A 23198-nucleotide genomic window follows, 5' to 3' on the forward strand; every position below is an offset into this window, starting at 1 on the left:
GGCTGCTCCCTCCTGACTGTACATCACTGTACCACCATCCCTGGGTATGTCCTGTCCCACCGGCAGGACAGACCCACCAGCGGATGGTGATGGAAGAGTCTGGGACGTTGGCTGAAAGGTATGATTCTGTGAGTATGGCTATGTCAGGCTGTTGCTTGACTAGTCTGTGGGACAGCTCTCCCAATTTTGGCACAAGTCCCCAGATGTTAGTAAGGAGGACCTTGCAGGGTCGACTGGGCTTGGTGTTTTGCCGTTGTCGTGTCCGGTGCCTGGTGGTCCGATGCCGGGTGGTCTGTCCGGTTTTATTCTTATTATGACTTTTCGTAGCGAGATTTTACAACTGAGTGGCTTGCTAGGCCATTTCAGAGGGCAATTAAGAATCAACCACATTGCTGTGGGTCTGGAGTCACATATAGGCCAGACCGGGTAAGGACGGCAGGTTTCCTTCCCTAAAGGACATTAGTGAACCAGATGGGTTTTTACGACAATCCGGTCGTTTCATGGCCACTATTACTGATACTAGTATTTTAATTCCAGATTTTATTTAATTAATTGAATTTAATTAATTAATTGAATTTAAATTCGCCAGCTGCCGTGGCGGGATTTGAACTCATGACTCTGGATTTTCGTCCAGGCCTCTGGATTATTAGTCCAGTAACATAACCACTATGCTACCGTACCCGATGGTAGCATAGTGGTTATGTTACTGGACATGGCAGACTGATCAAAGTACAAGCCCATGGGATCCAAGGGAGAGTGGCAAGTTGGATCCAAAATTGGCTCAGTGGCAGGAAGCAAAGGGTAATGCTTGATGGGTGTTTTTATGACTGGAAGGCTGTTTCATGAGGGGTTTCGCAGGGCTCAGTACTAGGTCCCTTGCTTTTTGGGATATAAATGATTTGGACTTAAATGTAGGGGGTATAATTAAGAAGTTTGCAGATGATACAAAAATTGGCCGTGTGGTTGATAGGAAAGCTGTAGACTGCAGGAAGATATCAATGGACTGGTCAGGTGGGCAGAAAAGTGGCAAATGGAGTTCAAACTGGAGAAGTGTAAAGTAATGCATTTGGGGAGGGCAAACAAGGCAAGGGAATATACAATAAATAGGAGGATACTGAGAGGTGTAGAGGAAGTGAGGGACCTTGGAGTGCATGTCCACAGATCCCTGAAGGTAGCAGGACAGGTAGATAAGGTGGTTAAGAAGGCATATGGAATACTTTCCTTTATTAGCCGAAGCATAGAATATAAGAGCAGGGATGTTATGCTGGAATTGTATAAAACACTGGTTAGGCCACAGCTTGAGTACTATGCACAGTTCTGGTCACCACATTACAGGAAAGATGTAATTGCACTGGAGAGGGTACAGAGGAGATTTACGAGGATGTTGCCAGGACTGGAGAATTTTAGCTATGAGGAAAGATTGGATAGGCTGGGGTTGTCCTCATTGGAACAAAGGAGGCTGAGGGGAGATTTGATTGAGGTATACAAAATTATGAGGGGCCCAGACAGAGTGGATAGGGAGGACCTATTTCCCTTAGCGGAGAGGTCAATAACCAGAGGGCATAGATTTAAAGTGATTGGTAGAAGGATTAGAGGGGAGCTGAGGAGAAATGTTTTCACCCAGAGGGTGGTGGGAGTCTGGAACTCACTGCCTGAGAGGGCGATGGAGGCAGAAACCCTCAACTCATTAAAAAAGTACCTGGATGTGCACCTGAAGAGCCGTAACCTGCAGGGCTACGGACCAAGTGCTGGAAAGTGGGATTAGGCTCGGTGGCTCATTTTCAGCCGGTGTGGACACGATGGGCTGAATGATTCTATGATTTGCAGGTTTTTTAGTTCTACGATTTTAACTATGGAACTAATAAATTGAAAGCAGTGTCAGTGATTCTTTCATGTAAAGTTGATTCTCAATCCTAATCTCTAACAATGCTCGTAAAGCATCTTCTGATCTCCTGTACAAGCTGAGGGACTATACTGAGAATGCAGGAACCTGGGGTGAGGACAGCCCACTTTGGAAAATAGCAGAAACAAAACATCAAATCCATAAAAGAGATTCTAACTGAATTGTGAATGTCATTGTGGGTCAAAAGGGTTTAGTATAAAGGGGAGGAACGGGGTTAGAATAATTTTTTTGCGCACAAATGGTTATTAGAATGTGTAATAACCAATAGTGGCTGTGGGAGCAGTTAGTCAAGTATTTAATAGGTAATTAGATAAACACTTGAGGAAAATAGGAGAATAGCAAGGGAATGGGATTTTAGCTCGATGTGGAACTAATCTAATCCAGGTTTGACTCAAGTTTAAGGCATTTGTTTGGCCTGGAATTCTCCTCCAGCCTAGCGGGTTAGTGAGGTTTCACCATTGTGTTTTGGGAGGAATCTTTGATTTTAAAATATTGCAGGCCTAGGGCAATCCTGAAAATTTGGTGTTCCTGTCAACTGAGATGTGCTGTAATTGTTGTCCTGTCTCCTACTCTAACTCGTTCTTTCCACAATCTCCCCTCCAAACTGGGGAACTCCTCCCCTCCCTCAGCCTCCCCTCCAAACTGGGGAACTCCTCCCCTCCCTCAGTCTCCCCTCCAAACTGGGGAACTCCTCCCCTCCCTCAGCCTCCCCTCCAAACTGGGGAACTCCTCCCCTCCCTCAGTCTCCCCTCCAAACTGGGGAACTCCTCCCCTCCCTCAGTCTCCCCTCCAAACTGGGGAACTCCTCCCCTCCCTCAGTCTCCCCTCCAAACTGGGGAACTCCTCCCCTCCCTCAGTCTCCCCTCCCTCAGCCTCCCCTCCAAACTGGGGAACTCCTCCCCTCCCTCAGCCTCCCCTCCAAACTGGGGAACTCCTCCCCTCCCTCAGTCTCCCCTCCAAACTGGGGAACTCCTCCCCTCCCTCAGTCTCCCCTCCAAACTGGGGAACTCCTCCCCTCCCTCAGTCTCCCCTCCAAACTGGGGAACTCCTCCCCTCCCTCAGTCTCCCCTCCAAACTGGGGAACTCCTCCCCTCCCTCAGTCTTCCCTTCCTCCAACAATCCACACGCTTTTAAAACCCCAGTGATAACCTGCACCAAGAGCTTTGGCCCTTCATGTAGATTTCTCAGTTTAAAAAGAAAGTTGCCTAATGCTGTTCCTTATAACCGTTAACTTGTTGCCAGCCTGTTTTATGTTGGAATGAGGGACCTACTACTGACAATTCTGTTCCTGTAACGTGTGCTGGAATATTGATTGCACCATTTGTACAAAGCACTCTTGATTCAACACTGGTTTCTGTGATTGAGTGCTCCTTCTGTACCTCTAGGAATGCAGGAATTAAAGCAGATTAATCCCTTTTGCTGACTAGTCAGATTGAGATCATAGAATCTTACAGCACAGAAGGAGGCCATTCGGCCCATCATGCCTGTGCCAGCTCTTTGAAAGAGCTATCCAATTAGCCCCTGCTCTTTCCCCATAGCCCTGCACATTCCTTTTCGAGTATATATATATCCAATTCCCTTTTGAAAGATTTTATTAATCTGTTTATTTGATTCAATGTATTTCCCCAAAAAGTTTTGACGGCACTGACCTTTGCTGTGGTGTGACTCCGGGGATGTGGTCGTTCGCCACAGGAGGCATCACAGCTGACCTGTCCTCTCCCGACATTCCCAAATACACTTTGCGACAGAGAGAGGACACAGGAATGAGAAGAGCCCTTGCTGATTTTGTTTTTAAAAATTCATTCTTGCAATATAGACGTCGCTGGCAAGGCCAGCATTTATTGCCCATCCCTAGTTGCTCCTTGAGAAGGTGATGGTGGTGAGCCGCCTTCTTGAACCGCTGCAGTCCGTGTGGTGAAGGTTCTCCTACAGTGCTGCTGCATAGGGAGTTCCAGGATTTTGACCCAGCGACGATGAAGGAACGGCGATATATTTCCACATGTCATCTCCCCTAATCCCTAGCCCAGGGGCACTGAAACCAACTGTTACTCCAACTAAGATCAGCTAACCTGGCACAGACAGGAGGAGAATCTAGTACCTTCCTGGCCTGTGTGGCATAGTACCACGAAGGGTGGTGCATTTGTCCAATGAGCTGTTGGGGACTCCAGTGATTCTGATTTGCTGAGATTGCTTCGTGCATTTAGGTCTGACGCTGTTTATTTCTTTATTCCAGTGTGGTGCGGATTCGCTGGGCTGCGATCGTCTCGGTTGCTTCAACCTCAGTATAAAAGGACACGGGTAACATAACAGCTTTCTGCATAAACCTTTCTTGTTTTGGTATTTCGTGGTTTATATAGTAAAGGGACCTTTCTTCGCCTGACCTAACGTGGCAGCACTTATGCCGACACAGGTGACTTTGGACCTATGGTTCCCAAAACTCTCCACCACTGGGGGTTTTCCTCGCCTCCTGTCTGGGTCTGTTGTAAACTGATTGATGGAGATTGATTACTATAATTAGTCAATAACTCCATTATGGTATCAGGCGACTCCCAGGATGGTAGATGGTGAACTAGATGGATGTTGGTCTATTTTCACCTGTTCCTATGTTGCACCGGTTGGCAGTGTTGAAAAAAGTTCCATTGCTCAGCATGGCCGTCCCTCACCTCGATAACGAACACTGTGCCTCCCTGGGTATTATGGTGTGCCGTTACTGCTGTGCACTCAGCCATCCCAGGATAGCAATCCGAGGGCAGAGGATGCAGATTAAAGAAAGACTTGCATTTATATAGCACCTTCCACAACCTCAGGACATTCCAAAGAGCTTCACAGCCAATGAAGTACTTTTTGAAGCGTGGGAAACGCGGCAGCCAATTTGAAGCGTGGGAAACGCGGCAGCCAATTTGCGCACAGCAAGGTCCCGTAAACAGCAATGAGATAATGACCGGATAATCTGTTTGTGATTTTGGTTGAGGGATAAATATTGGCCCCAGGACAAACTCTTCTTCGCAATAGTGGCCATGGGATCTTTTACATTCACCTGCGAGGGCAACCGGGCCTCGGTTTAACATCTCATCTAAAAGATGGCACCTTTTTTTTAATTCGTTCACGGGTGGCTCTGCTGCACAGGAGGGGAGGAATAAGAGTGGCAGAGCTATAGTGATAGGGGATTCAATTGTAAAGGGAACAGATAGGCGTTTCTGCGGCCGCAAACGTGACTCCAGGATGGTATGATGCCTCCCTGGCGCAAGGGTTAAGGATGTCACGGAACGGCTGCAGGGCATTCTGGAGGGGGATGGTGAACAGCCAGAGGTCGTGGTCCATATCGGTATCAACTGCAAGGTGAATTTAAGGAGTTAGGAGATAAATTAAAAAGCAGGACCTCAAAGGTAGTGATCTCAGGATTACTACCAGTGTCACGTGCTAGTGAGTATAGGAACAGGAGAATAGACCAGATGAATGCATGGCTGCAGGGATGGTGTAGGAGGGAGGGATTTAGATTCCTGGGACATTGGGACCAGTTTTGGGGAAGGCGGGACGGGTAACACCTGAGCAGGACCGGGACCGATGTCCTTGCGAGGGTGTTTGCTAGTTTTTTTTTATTCGTTCATGGGATGCGGGCGTCGCTGGCGAGGCCGGCATTTATTGCCCGTCCCTAATTGCCCTTGAGAAGGTGGTGGTGAGCCGCCTTCTTGAACCGCTGCAGTCCGTATGGTGAAGGTTCTCCCACAGTGCTGTTAGGAAGGGAGTTCCAGGATTTTGACCCAGCGACGATGAAGGAACGGTGATATATTTCCAAGTCAGGATGGTGTGTGACTTGGAGGGGAACGTGCAGGTGGTGGTGTTCCCATGTGCCTGCTGCCCTTGTCCTTCTAGGTGGTAGAGGTCGCGGGTTTGGGAGGTGCTGTCGAAGAAGCCTTGGCGAGTTGCTGCAGTGCATCCTGTGGATGGTACACACTCTGACGGTGCAGCACTCCCTCAGTACTACACTGGAGTGTCAGCCTAGATTTTGTGCTCAAGTCTCTGGAGTGGGACTTGAACCCACGACCTTCTGACTCCGAGGCGAGAGTGCTACCCACTGGACCAAAGCTGACGCTTGGCTGAAACAGAATTGCCCTTCGGCCTTCTCTTCCACAGTCCCTGGGTAGAACCATCTCACCTCACAGCCTTTTTCTGAGTGACAGCCTCTACAGCATCCTATTTCCAAAAGCCAGCCTGCCTTGTTGAGTGTATAATATTCTGCTTTACTCCTGACTGTTCGATTGCTTAGCCTTTGGACTCTGGGGGAAACAACTTCCGATTAGCATGTTAACCGCCTTTGGTCTGACTTCAGATTCACCAGTCTAGTATGGGGATGTCTTGTGAAACTAACCCCTTTCAAGCAAGCTTTAACTCAAAATATTTTAAAATAACTCGTGTCTAGATTCTTTGCTTGAAAAAAAGCTGTTGAGATTGGGGGTCAATTGAAAATTTCAAAACTGAGATTGATAGATTTTTGTTGGGTAAAGGTATTAACGGTTACGGAGCCAAGTGGGGGTAGATGGAGTTAAGATACAGATCAGCCATGATTCCAATTGAATGGTGGAACAGGCTCGAGAGGCTGAATGGCCTCCTCCTGTTCCTTTGTTCCTGAAGAATCCTGAAACGTCACTAGCTGAGGACTGAGTGAGAGCTTGTCCAGGATTAATGTGACTTTTTTTCTTTTTGCAGGGACTGTGTAGAGTTTGTGAAAAGCTTCAACATCCCTCTGCTGGTAATGGGAGGTGGGGGCTACACCGTCCGCAATGTTGCCAGATGCTGGTGAGTGGGCGGCAATGTGAGAGCTCAGAGTTAAGGGCAGTCGGCAGCAAGTGAGCATTGGAGAGATCTGAGGAAGAGATATTGAGGGGAACTGGAAAGTAATTAATTAGCACCGGGGCTAAAAGGGTTAAATTATGAGGACAGGTTGCATAGACTATTCTTGTATTCCCTCGAGTTTAGAAGATTAAGGGGTGATCGAATTGAAGTGTTTAAGATGATTAAAGGATTTGATAGGGTAGATAGAGAGAAACTATTTCCTCTGGTGGGGGGAGTCCAGAACAAGAGCACATAACCTTAAAATTAGAGCCAGGCCGTTCAGGGGTGATGTCAGGAAGCACTTCTTCATACAAAGGGGAGTGGAAATCTGGAACTCTCTCCCCCAAAAAGCTGTTGAGGCTGGGGGTCAATTGAAAATTTCAAAATTGAGGCCGATAGATTTTTTTTGGATGAGGTAGATACATGTGACTGCCAAGTTGCTGTTACATGGCATTAGAAGAGATGCAAGCTCCCCAGAAGCCCAGCTGGTGAAGGCAGTGTGTAGCTGGATCGTGCAGAGTAGAATGTTTCGGTCTTGATCCCCCTGTCTGTGCTCAGTGATCGGAACTCAACCAGTGCCTTAGAGAAGGTGCAGAGGAGATTTACCAGAATGGTTCCAGGGAAGAGGGACTTTAGTTCCATGGAGAAACTGGGGTTGTTCTCCTTAGAGCAGAGAAGGTTAAGGGGAGATTTGATAGAGGTGTTCAAAATCATGAGTTTTGATAGAGTAAGTAAGGAGAAACTGTTTCCAGTGGCAGGAGTGTCGGTAACCAGAGGACACAGATTTAAGATAATTGGCAGAAGAATCAGAGGGGAGATGAGAATTTTTTTTAAGCAGTGAGTTGCTATGATCTGGAATGCGCTGCCTGAAAGGGCGGTGGAAGCAGATTGAATAGTAACTTTCAAAAGGGAATTGGATAAATACTTGAAGGGGAAAAATTTGCAGGGCTGTGGGGAAAGAGCAGGAGAGTGGGACTAATTGGAAAGTTCTTTCAAAGAGCCGGCACAGGGGCGATGGGCCGAATGACCTCCTTTCGTGCTGTAAGATTCAATGAACTGTTGAGCTGCTACAGTTGGTCTCGGCATCAGGAGAGGAAATCAGTCTGTTCTAGATCACTATCCAGTGCGTCCTGCTGGAAATGTGTGTGAATGTAAGATGAGGATAGGATACGACAGGGCTCGGCTGTAGTGCCTTCCCCCCCATGGGGAATAGCCTTTTAGAATCCACTGTTCACGACACCCTTGGTTAAGGATAGCCAGCCCCTGTGTAATCATGCCACAGCAAGGAGTAGATGCCTTCAGTAGAGTCATAGAGTTATACAGCACGGATAGAGGCCCTTCGGCCCATCGTGTCCGTGCCGGCCATCAAGCCCTGTCTACTCTAATCCCATATTCCAGCAATAGAGAGGAGGGAAGAAAATAAGCAAAAAACAAACTGAATATCATTGGGAACGCGCGTTTTTGGGAATAGGTCAGTTTATGAGCTGTGGGCAAAATGGAATCCGATTTATTGTTTAATGTCTCTCGTAGGACTTTCGAAACCTCGTTGCTTGTTGAAGAAGAGATAAGCGATGAGCTGCCTTATAATGGTGAGTTAATTTTCAAACTGCAGGTTCTTTGTCTGTGGGACTTGGCGTATCGAAAGGAACAATATAATTTCCTTTACGCAATGAAAGCATGATGTGGAGATGCCGGTGATGGACTGGGGTTAACAATTGTAAACAATTTTACAACACCAAGTTATAGTCCAACGATTTTATTTTTAATCCCACAAGCTTTCGGGGGCTTTCCCCTTCCACAGGCGGTGTGGAAATGACAGTTTCGAATCCTTCGCATTTTAAGATCACATAACAATGCCTGGTGATTACTGCCCATTGCCAAGGCAATCACAGTGAGCAGACAGAAAGGTGTCATCTAAAAGGCCACTGAATATACAACCCCCCCCAAGAAAAAAAAGAGAGAGACAGAACGAAGACAGTCAATGACCCGTTATATTAAAAACAGATAACATTTGTTCGCTGGTGGGGTTACGTGTAGTGTGACATGAACCCAAGATCCAGGTTGAGGCCGTCCTCATGGGTGCGGAACTTGGCTATTAATTTCTGCTCGACGATTTTGCGTTGTCGTGTGTCTCGAAGGCCGCCTTGGAGTATGTTTACCCGAAGGTCGGTGGCTGAATGTCCATGACTGCTGAAGCGTTCCCCGACAGGGAGAGAACCCTCCTGTTTGGCGATTGTTGCGCGGTGTCCGTTCATCCGTTGTCGCAGTGTCTGCATGGTCTCGCCAATGTACCATGCTCTGGGGCATCCTTTCCTGCAACGTATGAGGTAGACAACGTTGGCCGAGTCACAGGAGTATGAACCGTGCACCTGGTGGGTGGTGTCCTCTCGTGTGATGGTGGTATCTGTGTCGATGATCTGGCATGTCTTGCAGAGGTTACCGTGGCAGGGTTGTGTGGTGTCGTGGACGCTGTTCTCCTGAAGGCTGGGTAATTTGCTGCGAACGATGGTTTGTTTGAGGTTGGGTGGCTGTTTAAAGGCGAGTAGTGGAGGTGTGGGGATGGCCATAGCGAGGTGTTCGTCATCATTGATGACATGTTGAAGGCTGCGGAGAACATGGCGTAGTTTCTCCGCTCTGGGGAAGTACTGGACGACGAAGGGTACTCTGTTGGTTGTGTCCCGTGTTTGTCTTCTGAGGAGGTCTACGCGATTTTTCGCTGTGGCCCGTCGGAACTGTCGATCGATGAGTCGAGCATCATATCCCGTTCTTACTAGGGCGTCTTTCAGCGTCTGTAGGTGTCCATCGCGTTCCTCCTCGTCTGAGCAGACCCTGTGTATTCGCAGGGCCTGTCCATAGGGGATGGCCTCTTTGACGTGGTTAGGGTGGAAGCTGGAAAAGTGGAGCATTGTGAAATTGTCCGTGGGCTTGCGGTAGAGTGAGGTGCTGAGGTGCCCGTCTTTGATGGAGATTCGTGTGTCCAAGAAAGAAACTGATTCTGAGGAGTAGTCACCCGAGCACAACGCAACGCCATCAAAGCTCTCAAGACCAACCGCAACATCGTCATCAAACCAGCGGACAAAGGAGGAGCCATCGTCATACAGAACAGAACGGACTATTGCAAAGAAGCATACCGACAACTGGACAACCAGGAACACTACAGACGGTTACCCGCAGATCCGACCAAAGAACACACCCATCAGCTCAACAAACTGATCAAGACCTTCGATCCAGACCTTCAAAACATCCTACGCACTCTCATCCCACGTACTCCCCGCGTGGGAGACTTCTACTGCCTCCCAAAGATACACAAAGCCAACACACCCGGACGTCCTATCGTATCAGGCAATGGAACCCTGTGTGAGAACCTCTCTGGATACATCGAGGGCATCCTGAAACCCATCGTGCAGGGAACCCCCAGCTTCTGTCGCGACACTACAGACTTTCTACAAAAACTCAGTACCCACGGACCTGTTGAACCAGGAACACTTCTCACCACGATGGACGTCTCGGCACTATACACCAGTATCCCCCACGATGACGGCATCGCTGCGACAGCATCAATACTCAACACCAACAACAGCCAATCTCCAGACGCCATCCTACAACTCATCCGCTTCATCCTGGATCACAATGTCTTCACCTTCAATAACCAGTTCTTTACCCAAACACACGGAACAGCCATGGGGACCAAATTCGCACCCCAATACGCCAACATTTTCATGCACAAGTTGGAGCAGGACTTCTTCACTGCACAGGACCTCCAACCAACACTATACACCAGATACATCGACGACATTTTCTTTCTATGGACACACGGTGAGGAATCACTAAAGAGACTACACGATAACATCAACAAGTTCCATCCCACCATCAAGCTCACCATGGACTACTCCTCAGAATCAGTTTCTTTCTTGGACACACGAATCTCCATCAAAGACGGGCACCTCAGCACCTCACTCTACCGCAAGCCCACAGACAATCTCACAATGCTCCACTTTTCCAGCTTCCACCCTAACCACGTCAAAGAGGCCATCCCCTATGGACAGGCCCTGCGAATACACAGGGTCTGCTCAGACGAGGAGGAACGCGATGGACACCTACAGACGCTGAAAGATGCCCTAGTAAGAACGGGATATGATGCTCGACTCATCGATCGACAGTTCCGACGGGCCACAGCGAAAAATCGCATAGACCTCCTCAGAAGACTAACACGGGACGCAACCAACAGAGTACCCTTCGTCGTCCAGTACTTCCCCGGAGCGGAGAAACTACGCCATGTTCTCCGCAGCCTTCAACATGTCATCAATGATGACGAACACCTCGCTATGGCCATCCCCACACCTCCACTACTCGCCTTTAAACAGCCACCCAACCTCAAACAAACCATCGTTCGTAGCAAATTACCCAGCCTTCAGGAGAACAGCGTCCACGACACCACACAACCCTGCCACGGTAACCTCTGCAAGACATGCCAGATCATCGACACAGATACCACCATCACACGAGAGGACACCACCCACCAGGTGCACGGTTCATACTCCTGTGACTCGGCCAACGTTGTCTACCTCATACGTTGCAGGAAAGGATGCCCCAGAGCATGGTACATTGGCGAGACCATGCAGACGCTGCGACAACGGATGAACGGACACCGCGCAACAATCGCCAAACAGGAGGGTTCTCTCCCTGTCGGGGAACACTTCAGCAGTCATGGACATTCAGCCACCGACCTTCGGGTAAACATACTCCAAGGCGGCCTTCGAGACACACGACAACGCAAAATCGTCGAGCAGAAATTAATAGCCAAGTTCCGCACCCATGAGGACGGCCTCAACCGGGATCTTGGGTTCATGTCACACTACACGTAACCCCACCAGCGAACAAATGTTGTCTGTTTTTAATATAACGGGTCATTGACTGTCTTCGTTCTGTCTCTCTCTTTTTTTTTCTTGGGGGGTTGTATTTTCAGTGGCCTTTTAGGTGACACCTTTCTGTCTGCTCACTGTGATTGCCTTGGCAACGGGCAGTAATCACCAGGCATTGTTATGTGATCTTAAAATGCGAAGGATTCGAAACTGTCATTTCCACACCGCCTGTGGAAGGGGAAAGCCCCCGAAAGCTTGTGGGATTAAAAATAAAATCGTTGGACTATAACTTGGTGTTGTAAAATTGTTTGCAATGAAAGCAGGCATGGTCATGGAATGATCTTGGCATCCCAGAGGTGGCGAACTCAAATCCCACCGTGGCAAATTGTGAAATTGACTTCAGCAGAAAAAATGATCATAAAAGCTGCCAGATTGGCGTTTTTAAAAAAAAACCAACTGGGTAGCTAATGTTCTCCAAGACACGGAATAACCCCGGTCGGGCCCCCGCAGCGTGACCCCCCAAACCTGGTCTGGGCCACGTGTGATTCCAGTCCCATCCTATACTGTTAACTCTTGACTGCCCTCTGAAATGGCCGACCATGCAATTCGTTGTAAAATCACTCACAATCAAAAGGAGGTCCCACCACTTTCCCAGAGCAACTCGGGATGGGCAATAAATGCCGGCCTTGCCAGTGACGCCCACACTGAATTAAAAACGTCACATCGAAGGCCAAACGATAAATTTATTATTCAGAAACTTTTTGGGTGGGGATTGTTGTTCAAGAGAGTCATCAAACTGATTCTGTACACCAGTGTAAACTGTTGTGCAGCTATTCACCAGTATAACTCACTAGTATAAACTGTGCTGTTATCCACCAGTTCAAGTCACTAGTTGTAAACTGTTGTGCTGTTTTTTTCTTACCTCGCATATAACCCATCTTGATGCCTTTATTGAACCAGGAGTGTAATTCAGTAAAATGGGAACCCATTCACACTCAGTATAAAGACTGAAGGCACTTTAGGTCAGTGGGAGTTATGAGTCGAAGTGAACCCAGTTCTGGGTTTGGGGCGGCCCTGATTCTTCCCACTGTGCCCACTATTGAACGCAGTGTAAAAGGAGAGTCCCGAGAGTGGGAGGAGAGTCCGAGAGGTGAACGCAGTGTAAATCTAAGGCAAGTCATGACAGCAGAGCTCGCACCTGTGAGCTGCTCCTCCTGCACTATGTGGGAAGTCATGGGCACTACCGGTGTCCCTAGCGACCACATGTGCAGGAAGTGTGTCCAGCTACTGGCTAGCCGCATTTCGGAGCTGGAGCTACGGGTAAATTCGCAGTGGAGCATCCGCGATGCTGAGATTATCGTGGATAGCACGTTCAGTGAGGTGGTCACACCGCAGGTAAAGATTATGCAGGGTAGAAAGGAAATGGGTGACCGCCAGGCAGAGTAAAAGGACTAGGCAGGTAGAGCAGGAGTCCCCTGGGGCCATCTCCCTCTCAAACAGATATACCACTTTGGATACTGTTAGGGGAGATGGCTTATCAGGGGAAAGCAGCAAGAGCCACGTTCGTGGCACCACGGGTGGCTCTGCTGCACAGGAGGGGAGGAAGAAGAGTGGCAGGGCTATAGTGATAGGGGATTCAATTGTAAGGGGAACAGATAGGCGTTTCTGCAAATGTGACTCCAGGATGGTATGTTGCTTCCCTGGTGCTGGGGTCAAGGATGTCACGGAACGGCTGCAGGACATTCTGGAGGGGGAGGATGAACAGCTGGAGGTCGTGGTCCATATTGGTACCAACAACATAGGTTTAAAAAAAAGGGATGAGGTACTGCAAGGTGAATTTAAGGAGTTAGGAGATAAATTAAAAAGCAGGATCTCAAAGGTAGTGATCTCAGGATTACTACCAATGTCATGTGCTAGTGAGTATAGGAACAGGAAAATAGACCAGACGAATGCGTGGCTGCAGGGATGGTGTAGGAGGGAGGGATTTAGATTCCTGGGACATTGGGACCGGTTTTGGAGAAGGTGGGACCTGTACAAGCGGGACGGGTTACACCCGAGCAGGACAGGGACCAATGTCCTCGCGGGGGTGTTTGCTAGTGCTGTTGGGGAAGGTTTAAACTAGAATGGCAGGGGGATGGGAACCTGAGCAGGGAGACAGGAGGGGGAAACAAGGATAGAAACAAAAGACAGAAAGGGAAGAAGCAATAGTGGAAGGCAGAGAAAACAAGGGCAAAAAACAAATAGGGCCATAGTGCAAAATAATACTAAGATGACTAGCAATCTTAAAAAGGCAAGTCTAAAGGCATTGTGTCTTAATGCGCGGAGCATTCACAATAAGGTAGATGAATTAACAACGCAGATAGATATTAACGGTTATGATATAATTGCGATTACGGAGACATGGCTGCAGGGTGACCAAGGATGGGAACTGAACATCCAGGGGTATTCAATATTTAGGAAGGACAGGCAAAAAGGGAAAGGAGGTGGGGTAGCGTTGTTAGTAAAGGAGGAAATCAATGCAATAGTGAGGAAGGATATTGGCTCGGAAAATCACGATGTGGAATCTGTATGGGTGGAGCTAAGAAACACCAAGGGGCAGAAAATGTTGGTGGGGGTTGTCTATAGGCCCCCAAACAGTAGTGGAGATGTAGGGGAGGGCATTAAACAGGAAATTAGAGACACATGCAAGAAGGGTACAACTATAATCATGGGTGACTTTAGTCTACATATAGATTGGTCAAACCAAATGAGCAATAATACTGTGGGGGAGGAATTCCTGGAGTGTGTACGTGATGGTTTTCTAGACCAATACGTTGAGGAACCAACTAGAGAACAGGCGATCCTAGACTGGGTATTGTGCAATGAGAAAGGATTAATTAACAATCTTGTTGTGTGGGGTCCCCTAGGGAAGAGTGACCATAACATGATAGAATTCCTCATTAAGATGGAGAGTAAAGTAGTTGAATCCGAAACTAGGGTCCTGAATCTAAACAAAGGAAATTACGAAAGTATGAGGTGTGAGTTGGCTTGGATAGATTGGGGAACTTTACTAAAAAGGATGATGGTGGATAGGCAATGGCTAATATTTAAAGAACGTGTGCAGGAATTACAACAATTATTCATTCCTGTCTGGCGCAAAAATAAAACAGGAAAGGTGGCTCAATCGTGGCTTACAAAAGAAATTAGGGATAGTATTAGATCCAAAGAGGATACATATAAAATTGCCAGAAAAAGTGGCAAGCCTGAGGATTGGGAGCAGTTTAGAATTCAGCAAAGGAGGACAAAGAGATTGATTAAGAGGGAAAAATAGAGTATGAGAGTAAACTAGCAGGGAACATAAAAACTGACTGTAAAAGCTTCTATAAATATGTCAAGCGAAAAAGATTAGTGAAGACAAATGTAGGTCCCTTACAGTCAGAAATGGGGGAAATTATAATGGGGAACAAAGAAATGGCAGAACAATTAAACACATACTTTGGTTCTGTCTTCACAAAAGAGGACACAAATAACCTTCCAGAAATGTTAGGGAACCAAGGGTCTAATGAGAGGGAGGAACTGAAGGAAACCAGTATTAGTTAAAAAAATAATGCTAGGGAAATTAATGGGGCTAAAGGCTGACAAGTCCCCAGGGCCTGATAATCTACATCCCCGAGTACTAAAGGAAGTGGCCCTGGAAATAGTGGATGCATTGGTGATCATCTTCCAAAATTCTTTGGCTCTGGAACAGTTCCTACAGATTGGAGGGTGGCAAATGTAACCCCACTATTTAAAAAAGGAGGGAGAGAAAAAACAGGGAATTACAGACCAGTTAGCCTAACATCAGTAGTGGGGAAAATGCTAGTCGATTATAAAAGATGTGATAACAGAACACTTGGAGGGCATTAACGGGATTGGACAAAGTCAGCATGGGTTTATGAAAGGGAAATCATGCTTAACATATCTACTGGAGTTTTTTTGAGGATGTAACTAGTAGAATAGATAGGGGAGAACTAGTGGATGTGGTGTATTTGGATTTTCAGAAGGCTTTTGATAAGGTTCCACACGAGGTTAGTGTGCAAAATTAACAGTCGCAGAAAGCGAGCATTCAGGTGCAGCAAGCGGTTAGGAAGGCGAATGGTATGTTGGCCTTCATTGCAAGAGGATTTGAGTACAGGAGCAGGGATGTATTACTGCAGTTGTACGGGGCCTTGGTGAAACCACATCTGGAGTATTGTGTGCAGTTTTGGTCTCCTTATCTGAGGAAGGATGTCCTTGCCATGGAGGGAGTGCAACGAAGGTTTACCAGACTGATTCCGGGGATGACAGGACTGACGTATGAGGAGAGATTGGGTCGACTAGGCCTATGGTCACTAGAGTTCAGAAGAATGAGAGGTGATCTCATTGAAACACACAAAATTCTAACAGGACTAGACAGACTAGATGCAGGGAGGATGTTCCCGATGGCTGGGGAGTCCAGAACCAGGGGTCACAGTCTCAGGATACGGGGTATGCCATTTATAACCGAGAGGAGGAGAAATTTCTTCACTCAGAGGGTGGTGAACCTGTGGAATTCTCTACCACAGAAGGCAGTGGAGGCCAAGTCATTAGATGTATTCAAGAAGGAGATAGATATATTTCTTAATGCTGAAGGGATCAAGGGATATGGGGAAAAAGCGGGAACAGGGTACTGAGTTAGACGATCAGCCATGATAATTTTGAATGGCGGAGCAGGGCCGAATGGCCTACTCTTGCTCCTATTTTCTATGTTTCTATTGGTGGTCCCTTCACTGTGTAAGGCTGATTTTGTATTAATTTTGAGCATTAAGCCAGGTGTGAGAATGTGACTGTACCATGCTGTCTCCCAGCTCGATGACATTAATTCGAGGACACCCTCCTTTTTCTCAGAATACTTTGAGTACTTTGCTCCAGACTTCACACTTCACCCAGATGTCAGCACAAGGATCGAAAACCAGAACACCAGGCAGGTGAGTCATGGGCTCCGAAAAGATCAACACCACTTTGTATTTCTAGATCCGGCTTTATTTTCATCAATAATAATTGATGTTTCTTACTTTTTTCTATGAATTTTATGTTCGGTGAGCTGAGGGATGTTAGTGCTGCAGAATGAAGCAGTTCATTTCAGGCAGCCACTGTCCCATCAACCGTTCCCAGGGCAGGTACAGCACGGGTTAGATACAGAGTAAAGCTCCCTCTACACTGTCCCATCAAACACTCCCAGGGCAGGTACAGCATGGGTTAGATACAGAGTAAAGCTCCCTCTACACTGTCCCATCAAACACTCCCGGGGCTGGTATGGCATTCAAAATTCATAGAAAAAAGTAATAAACACCAAGTATCATTGATGAAAATCAAGCCAGACCTAGAAATACAAACATATTCAACGACTCAGCATCCACAGCCCTCCGGGGTAGAGAATTCCAAAGATTTACAACCCTCCTCATTTCGGTCTTAAATGGCCGACCCCTTATCCTGCGACTGTGCCCTAAGGGTAGAGCTCTTTCAGAGAGAGGGCACAAGGGCGATGGGCGAAATGGGGAAAGGGCGCAGGGGGCGATGGATGAAATGGGAAAGGGTGCAGGGGGCGATGGGCCGAATGGGGAAAGGGTGCAGGGGGCGATGGGCGAAATGGGGAAAGGGGGCGATGGGCGAAATGGGGAAAGGGGGCGATGGGCCGAATGGGGAAAGGGTGCAGGGGGCGATGGGGAAAGGGGGCGATGGGGAAAGGGGGCGATGGGGAAAGGGGGCGATGGGGAAAGGGGGCGATGGGGAAAGGGGGCGATGGGGAAAGGGGGCGATGGGCGAAATGGGGAAAGGGGGCGATGGGGGAAAGGGGGCGATGGGCGAAATGGGGAAAGGGGGCGATGGGCGAAATGGGGAATGGGGTCGATGGGTGAAATGGGGAAAGGGCGCAGGGGGCGATGGGTGAAATGGGGAAGGGGCGATGGGTGAAATGGGGAAAGGGCGCAGGGGGCGATGGGTGAAATGGGGAAAAGGCGCAGGGGGCGATAGGCGAAATGGGGAAAGGGTGCAGGGGGCGATGGGTGAAATGGGGAAAAGGGCGATGGGTGAAATGGGGAAAAGGGCGATGGGTGAAATGGGGAAAGGGGACGATGGGTGAAATGGGGAAAGGGTGCAGGGGACGATGGGTGAAATGGAGAAAGGGGACGATGGGTGAAATGGGGAAAGGGGGCGATGGGGAAAGGGGGCGATGGGTGAAATGGGGAAAGGGGGCGATGGGTGAAATGGGGAAAGGGGGCGATGGGTGAAATGGAGAAAGGGACGATGGGTGAAATGGGGAAAGGGGGCGATGGGTGAAATGGAGAAAGGGGGCGATGGGTGAAATGGGGAAAGGGGGCGATGGGTGAAATGGGGAAAGGGGGCGATGGGTGAAATGGGGAAAGGGGGCGATGGGTGAAATGGGGAAAGGGGGCGATGGGTGAAATGGGGAAAGGGGGCGATGGGTGAAAGGGGGCGATGGGTGAAATGGGGAAAGGGGGCGATGGGTGAAATGGGGAAAGGGGGCGATGGGTGAAATGGGGAAAGGGGTCGATGGGCTGAAATGGGGAAAGGGCGCAGGGGGCGATGGGCTGAATGGGGAAAGGGCGCAGGGGGCGATGGGCTGAATGGGGAAAGGGCGCAGGGGGCGATGGGCCGAATGCAGGAAGCGATGGGCTGTAAGATTCAATGTAACGTTTCCCTGACTCCTGTTTCAGTACCTGGATCAGATCAGGCAGTCAATCTTTGAGAACCTGAAGATGTTGAACCATGCGCCGAGCGTCCAGATTCACGACGTCCCTTCGGATTTACTGAGCTACGAGCGATCAGACGACCCCGACCCCGAGGAGCGCGGGTCAGAGGACAACTATAGTAGGTACGTCACACAACCACAGAGGTCAGCGCAACAGAGACCTCGAGGTGGGCTAGCCAGGGAGAGGGGAGTAATGGAACAAACCTAGCCTGCGTAAATCATTCGTTGTGGTGAACGCTTCAGGTTCCAGTGGACGTCAGGAAATTAGAAGAATGAAGGGGCGTCAGGGAGAACTGTTTCACCCAGTGAGTAATTGAGTTGTGGAGTCAGTAACCTGGGAAGCATGTTTAATGTATTATAGAATAGAAACATAGAAAATCGGAGCAGGAGTAGGCCATTCAGCCCTTCGAGCCTGCTCTGCCATTCAATATGATCATGGCTGATCCTCTATCTCAATACCATATTCCCGCTCTCTCCCCATACCCCTTGATGCCTTTTGTGTCTAGAAATCTATCTAGCTCCTTAAATATATTCAGTGACTTGGCCTCCACAGCCTTCTGTGGTAGAGAATTCTACAGGTTCACCACCCTCTGAGTGAAGAAATTTCTCCTCATCTCAGTCCTAAATGTCCTACCCCGTATCCTGAGACTGTGACCCCTCGTTCTGGACCCCCAGCCAGGGGAAACATCCTCCCTGCATCCAGTCTGTCTAGCCCTGTCAGAATTTTATATGTTTCAATGAGATCCCCTCTCATTCTTCTAAACTCGAGTGAATACAGGCCGAGTCGACCCAATCTCTCCTCATACGACAGTCCTGCCATCCCAGGAATCAGTCTGGTGAACCTTCGCTGCACTCCCTCCATGGCTAGTATATCCTTTCCTAGGTAAGGAGACCAAAACTGCACACAATACTCCAGGTGTGGTCTCACCAAGGCCCTGTATTACTGCAGTAAGACGTCCTTGCCTCTGTACTCAAATCCTCTTGCAATGAAGGCCAACATACCATTTGCCTTCCGAACTGCTTGCTGCACTTGCATGTTTGCTTTCAGTGACTGGTGTACAAGGACACCTTTGTACATCAACATTCCCCAATCTATCACTATTTAAATAATACTCTGCCTTTCTGTTTTTCCTTCTGATGTGGATAACTTCACATTTATCCACATTATACTGCATCTGCCATGTATTTGCCCACTCACTCAACTTGTCTAAATCTCCTTGAAGCCTCTTTGCATCCTCCTCACAACTCACGATCCCACCTAGTTTTGTGTCGTCAGCAAACTTGGAAATATCACATTTGGTTCCTTCATCCAAATCATTGATATATATTGTGAATAGCTGGGGCCCAAGCACTGATCCCTGCGGTACCCCACTAGTCACTGCCTGCCACCCTAAAAAGACCCGTTTATTCCTACTCTCTGTTTCCTGTCTGTTAACCAATTTTCACTCCATGCCAGTATATTACCCTCAATCCCATGTGCTTTGATTTTACACTCTAACCTCTTATGTGGGACTTTATCAAAGGCCTTCTGAAAATCCAAATTCACCACATCCGAATAGACTGATGCAGCACAGAAGGAGGCCATTCGGCCCATCGTGCCTGTGCTGGTGCTTTGAAAGAGCTATCCAATTAGTCCCACTCCCCCTGCTCTTTCCCCATAGCCCTGCACATTTTTCATTTTCAGGTATTTATCCAATTCCCTTTTGACAGTTATTGTTGAATCTGCTTCCACCGCCCTTTCAGGCAGCGCATTCCAGATCATAACAACTCGCTGCGTAAAAAAACATTTCTCCTCATCTCCCGTCTGGTTCTTTTACCAATTATGTTAAATCTGTGTCCTCTGATTACTGACCCTTCTGCCACTGGAAACAGTTTCTCTTTATCTACTCCATCAAAACCCCTCATGATTTTGAACACCTCTATTAAATCTCCCCTTAACCTTCTCAGCTCGACAGGAGAACAATTCCAGCTTCTCCAGTCTCTCCACATAACTGAAGTCCCTCATCCCCGGAACCATTCTAGTAAATCTCCTCTGCGCCCTCTCTAAGGCCTTCACATCCTTCTAAAGTGCGGTGCCCAGAATTGAACACAATACTCCAGCTGAGGCCTGACCAGGGATTTATAAAGGTTCAGCATAATTTCCATCCCTAGTTGCCTTGAGAAGGTGATGGTGGGCCGCCTTCTTGAACCGCAGTTTGATAAAACTGAGAGGTTTGCTCGGCCACTTCATATACCTTCAGGGTGGATGGAGAGAAACTATTCCCTCTGGTGGGAGAGTCCAGAACAAGGGGGCAGATCCTTAAAATTAGAGCCAGGCCGTTCAGGGGTGATGTCAGGAAGCACTTCTTCACACAAAGGGGAGTGGAAATCTGGAACTCTCTTCCTCCTCCCCCCCCCCCCCCCCCCCCCCCAAAAAAAAAAGCTGTTGAGACTGGGGATCAATTCAAAACTGAGATTGATCGATTTTTGTTGGTTAAGGTTATTAAGGGATATGGAACCATGGCGGGTAAATGGAGTTAAGATACAGATCAGCCATGATCTAATTGCATGGTGGAACAGGCTCGATGGGCTGAATGGCCTCCTCCTGTTCTTATATTTTTTGTGTGTATGTGTAATATATATATATATATATTTATTCTTTATTTGTAAAAAGAGATTAAGTTGGAATAGGAAATAATTTCTGTTCCGTTCCTAAAATCATTCCCGTTCTCCCCCCACCGCAGGCCCGAGGCTGCGAATGAATTTTATGACGGCGACCACGATAATGACAAAGAGAGTGACGTGGAAATATGAGGACTAGATCGGCCGTCGTACGGCGCCGCGGACACTCGGGACTGACCAGAGCACGGTACGGCGCAGCACTGGTGAACAGATCCGTCACAAACCAACACCGACTTTAATAGGGTCTCTCGAGCTGTGCGGGGCCCTGAGGGCAAGGCCCCTCCCCCACCCCCCCACCACCCACCCCGTACTGGTGAAACCGATTCCGAGTGTGGCTCCTTGGCCAGGGGTCAGTGTCTGTTCAGAAACGGAAGAGGCATTTCCTCATCTCCAGCACCGTTTCCCTTTTGTGTTTCGTTCTGGTGCGAGAAAAAAATAAGCCTGAAATGTCTGAAGCCGGTTTCTTCGCTTAACTTGGGGGGGTGGGGGGGGGGGGGGCAACGAGAGATTTGCTGTTGGTCGGAGTTGCTCAGCACCCAGTGGTATGGGGGCTGCAAGCCATCTGCATCTTTATAGCGCCTTTAAGGCAACAAAACATCGCTTGAGAGGCCAAACCGGACACCAAACATCGACGGGAGACGGGTTCGGAGAGATGGGCGAAAGTGCAGTCAGTGTAGAAATTCGTGGGGTGTTTCAACACCACTGGATCAGTCCTCCTCCTGATAACCAGCAACTTGTGGGGAGTTTCAGTAACATGTGGCAGTTAGTATGATCGCTGCTCCTTCAAGCTGCAATGTCAGGATGATTGGAGCCCTCAGCACAATATAGTTATGCCACAGAGAAACGAATACAGTGTTTACTCATCTCTCCCCGGCTGCTTATGTCACTCTTATGTCCTTGCAATACTTCAAACTATTAATGCTGTTACTTTTCCTGTAGATTACCAGCCCTCTTGGGTAATTTTTTTGTTTTTGTATGAAATCTGTTCTTGTGCTGCAGGATATGTGGAACGTTGTTAATCGTGCAGCTCATGACCCCTTTCTGCCCCCGCTCCCCTCTCCTCAAGGTGATTGCTCTTATTGCAGTCCCACACCTATTTACTGCCCTCCAATACATCACCCAGTTGCTGCATCGGAGTTTGTTTCTTTATACTGTGTGTGCAGTGTTTGCGAGAGGTGTGTGAGTAACCGTTCTCTCATCTGAGGAAGTGCAGAGGGATTGGAATTGCATCGGTCATAATCAGGGTTAATAAATCAAAACATTTGCTTTAAAAGGTTTAGAAGCAGATTCAGTGCTGAGAAAAACAATTCTTATGTTTTGTGGTAATGGAGATAAAAGAAAGAGCAACAGCTTGCATTTATATAGCACCTTTAATGTAGTAAAATGTCCCAAGGTGTTTCACAGGAGTTTAAATCAGACAAGATTTGACACTGAATGAACCTCGCAATCAAACTTGACAAGAATAATCCTGAAATAACGCACCTTGTCACAGCTCTCAATCGTCCCGATTTACATACAATGAATTATGTTGAAAGAACAAATCTATAAAAACATAATTTGCCAAGATCTGAACTGTAATTCCTGGGGTGAGACAGACTCCAGCTGGTGTCAGTATTGTATCTTAAGGAATGGTTGTAGCAAAGTTCCTCACGCTGGGTGGAATGCACAGTGAATCACTCTGATCTGGTATATTCTGCAAACTCTGATCAACCTCAAATCTTTCAGCAATAAAAGCGTGGCCAGCCCTTGATAGTGTATTTACTCCAATGTTCTGCCCTTGTACATAAAGTTGCTTTTGTCTTTTCCAAAAAAAAGTGCATTTTTCACATTAAAATGATTTGTATATACTTGTGCTTAATTTAACCTTTGAGAGCTCGGTTTGCCTGAAATGTTTTTAGAATTTGCATCTGAAAAATGACAGGCAGTGAAAGACCTACTGATCCATCCCAGCCTGTTCCCAAATAATTGCGATGTCTTGTGTGAATTTGGCATGGCTTTAAATCAAATGAAAAGAGACTGGAAAGCTGAAATACAAACAAAAAATGCTCAGGATGTGGGTGTTGCTGGCAGGGTCAGCATTTATTGCCCATCTCTAGTTGCCCTGAGAAAGATTTGTCCAACTGATTGGCGTGCTAGTTTTTTTCCCCTATAGGACATTAGTGAACCATTTGGGCCAAGTTCTAATCCCACA

The 23198-nt window shown here is 47.8% G+C and overlaps 1 protein-coding gene across 2 annotated transcripts in view; it reads left to right on the plus strand.

The window, feature by feature from the left end:
• Positions 1-22854, plus strand: part of hdac3 (histone deacetylase 3) — a 48300-nt gene extending 25446 nt beyond the window's left edge. For both annotated transcript variants that reach the window (XM_067995949.1, XM_067995950.1), the window contains exons 10-15: positions 4137-4201; positions 6611-6700; positions 8267-8325; positions 16483-16562; positions 18312-18469; positions 21070-22854. In XM_067995949.1, coding sequence (XP_067852050.1) covers positions 4137-4201; positions 6611-6700; positions 8267-8325; positions 16483-16562; positions 18312-18469; positions 21070-21139 — 522 coding nt within the window. In that variant the 3' untranslated portion in view covers positions 21140-22854. The remainder of the gene's footprint in view (positions 1-4136; positions 4202-6610; positions 6701-8266; positions 8326-16482; positions 16563-18311; positions 18470-21069) is intronic.
• The last annotated feature ends 344 nt before the right edge of the window (positions 22855-23198 follow it).

The sequence above is a fragment of the Heptranchias perlo genome, chromosome 14 (genome assembly GCF_035084215.1).
Source record: "Heptranchias perlo isolate sHepPer1 chromosome 14, sHepPer1.hap1, whole genome shotgun sequence".
NCBI lineage: Eukaryota > Metazoa > Chordata > Chondrichthyes > Hexanchiformes > Hexanchidae > Heptranchias > Heptranchias perlo.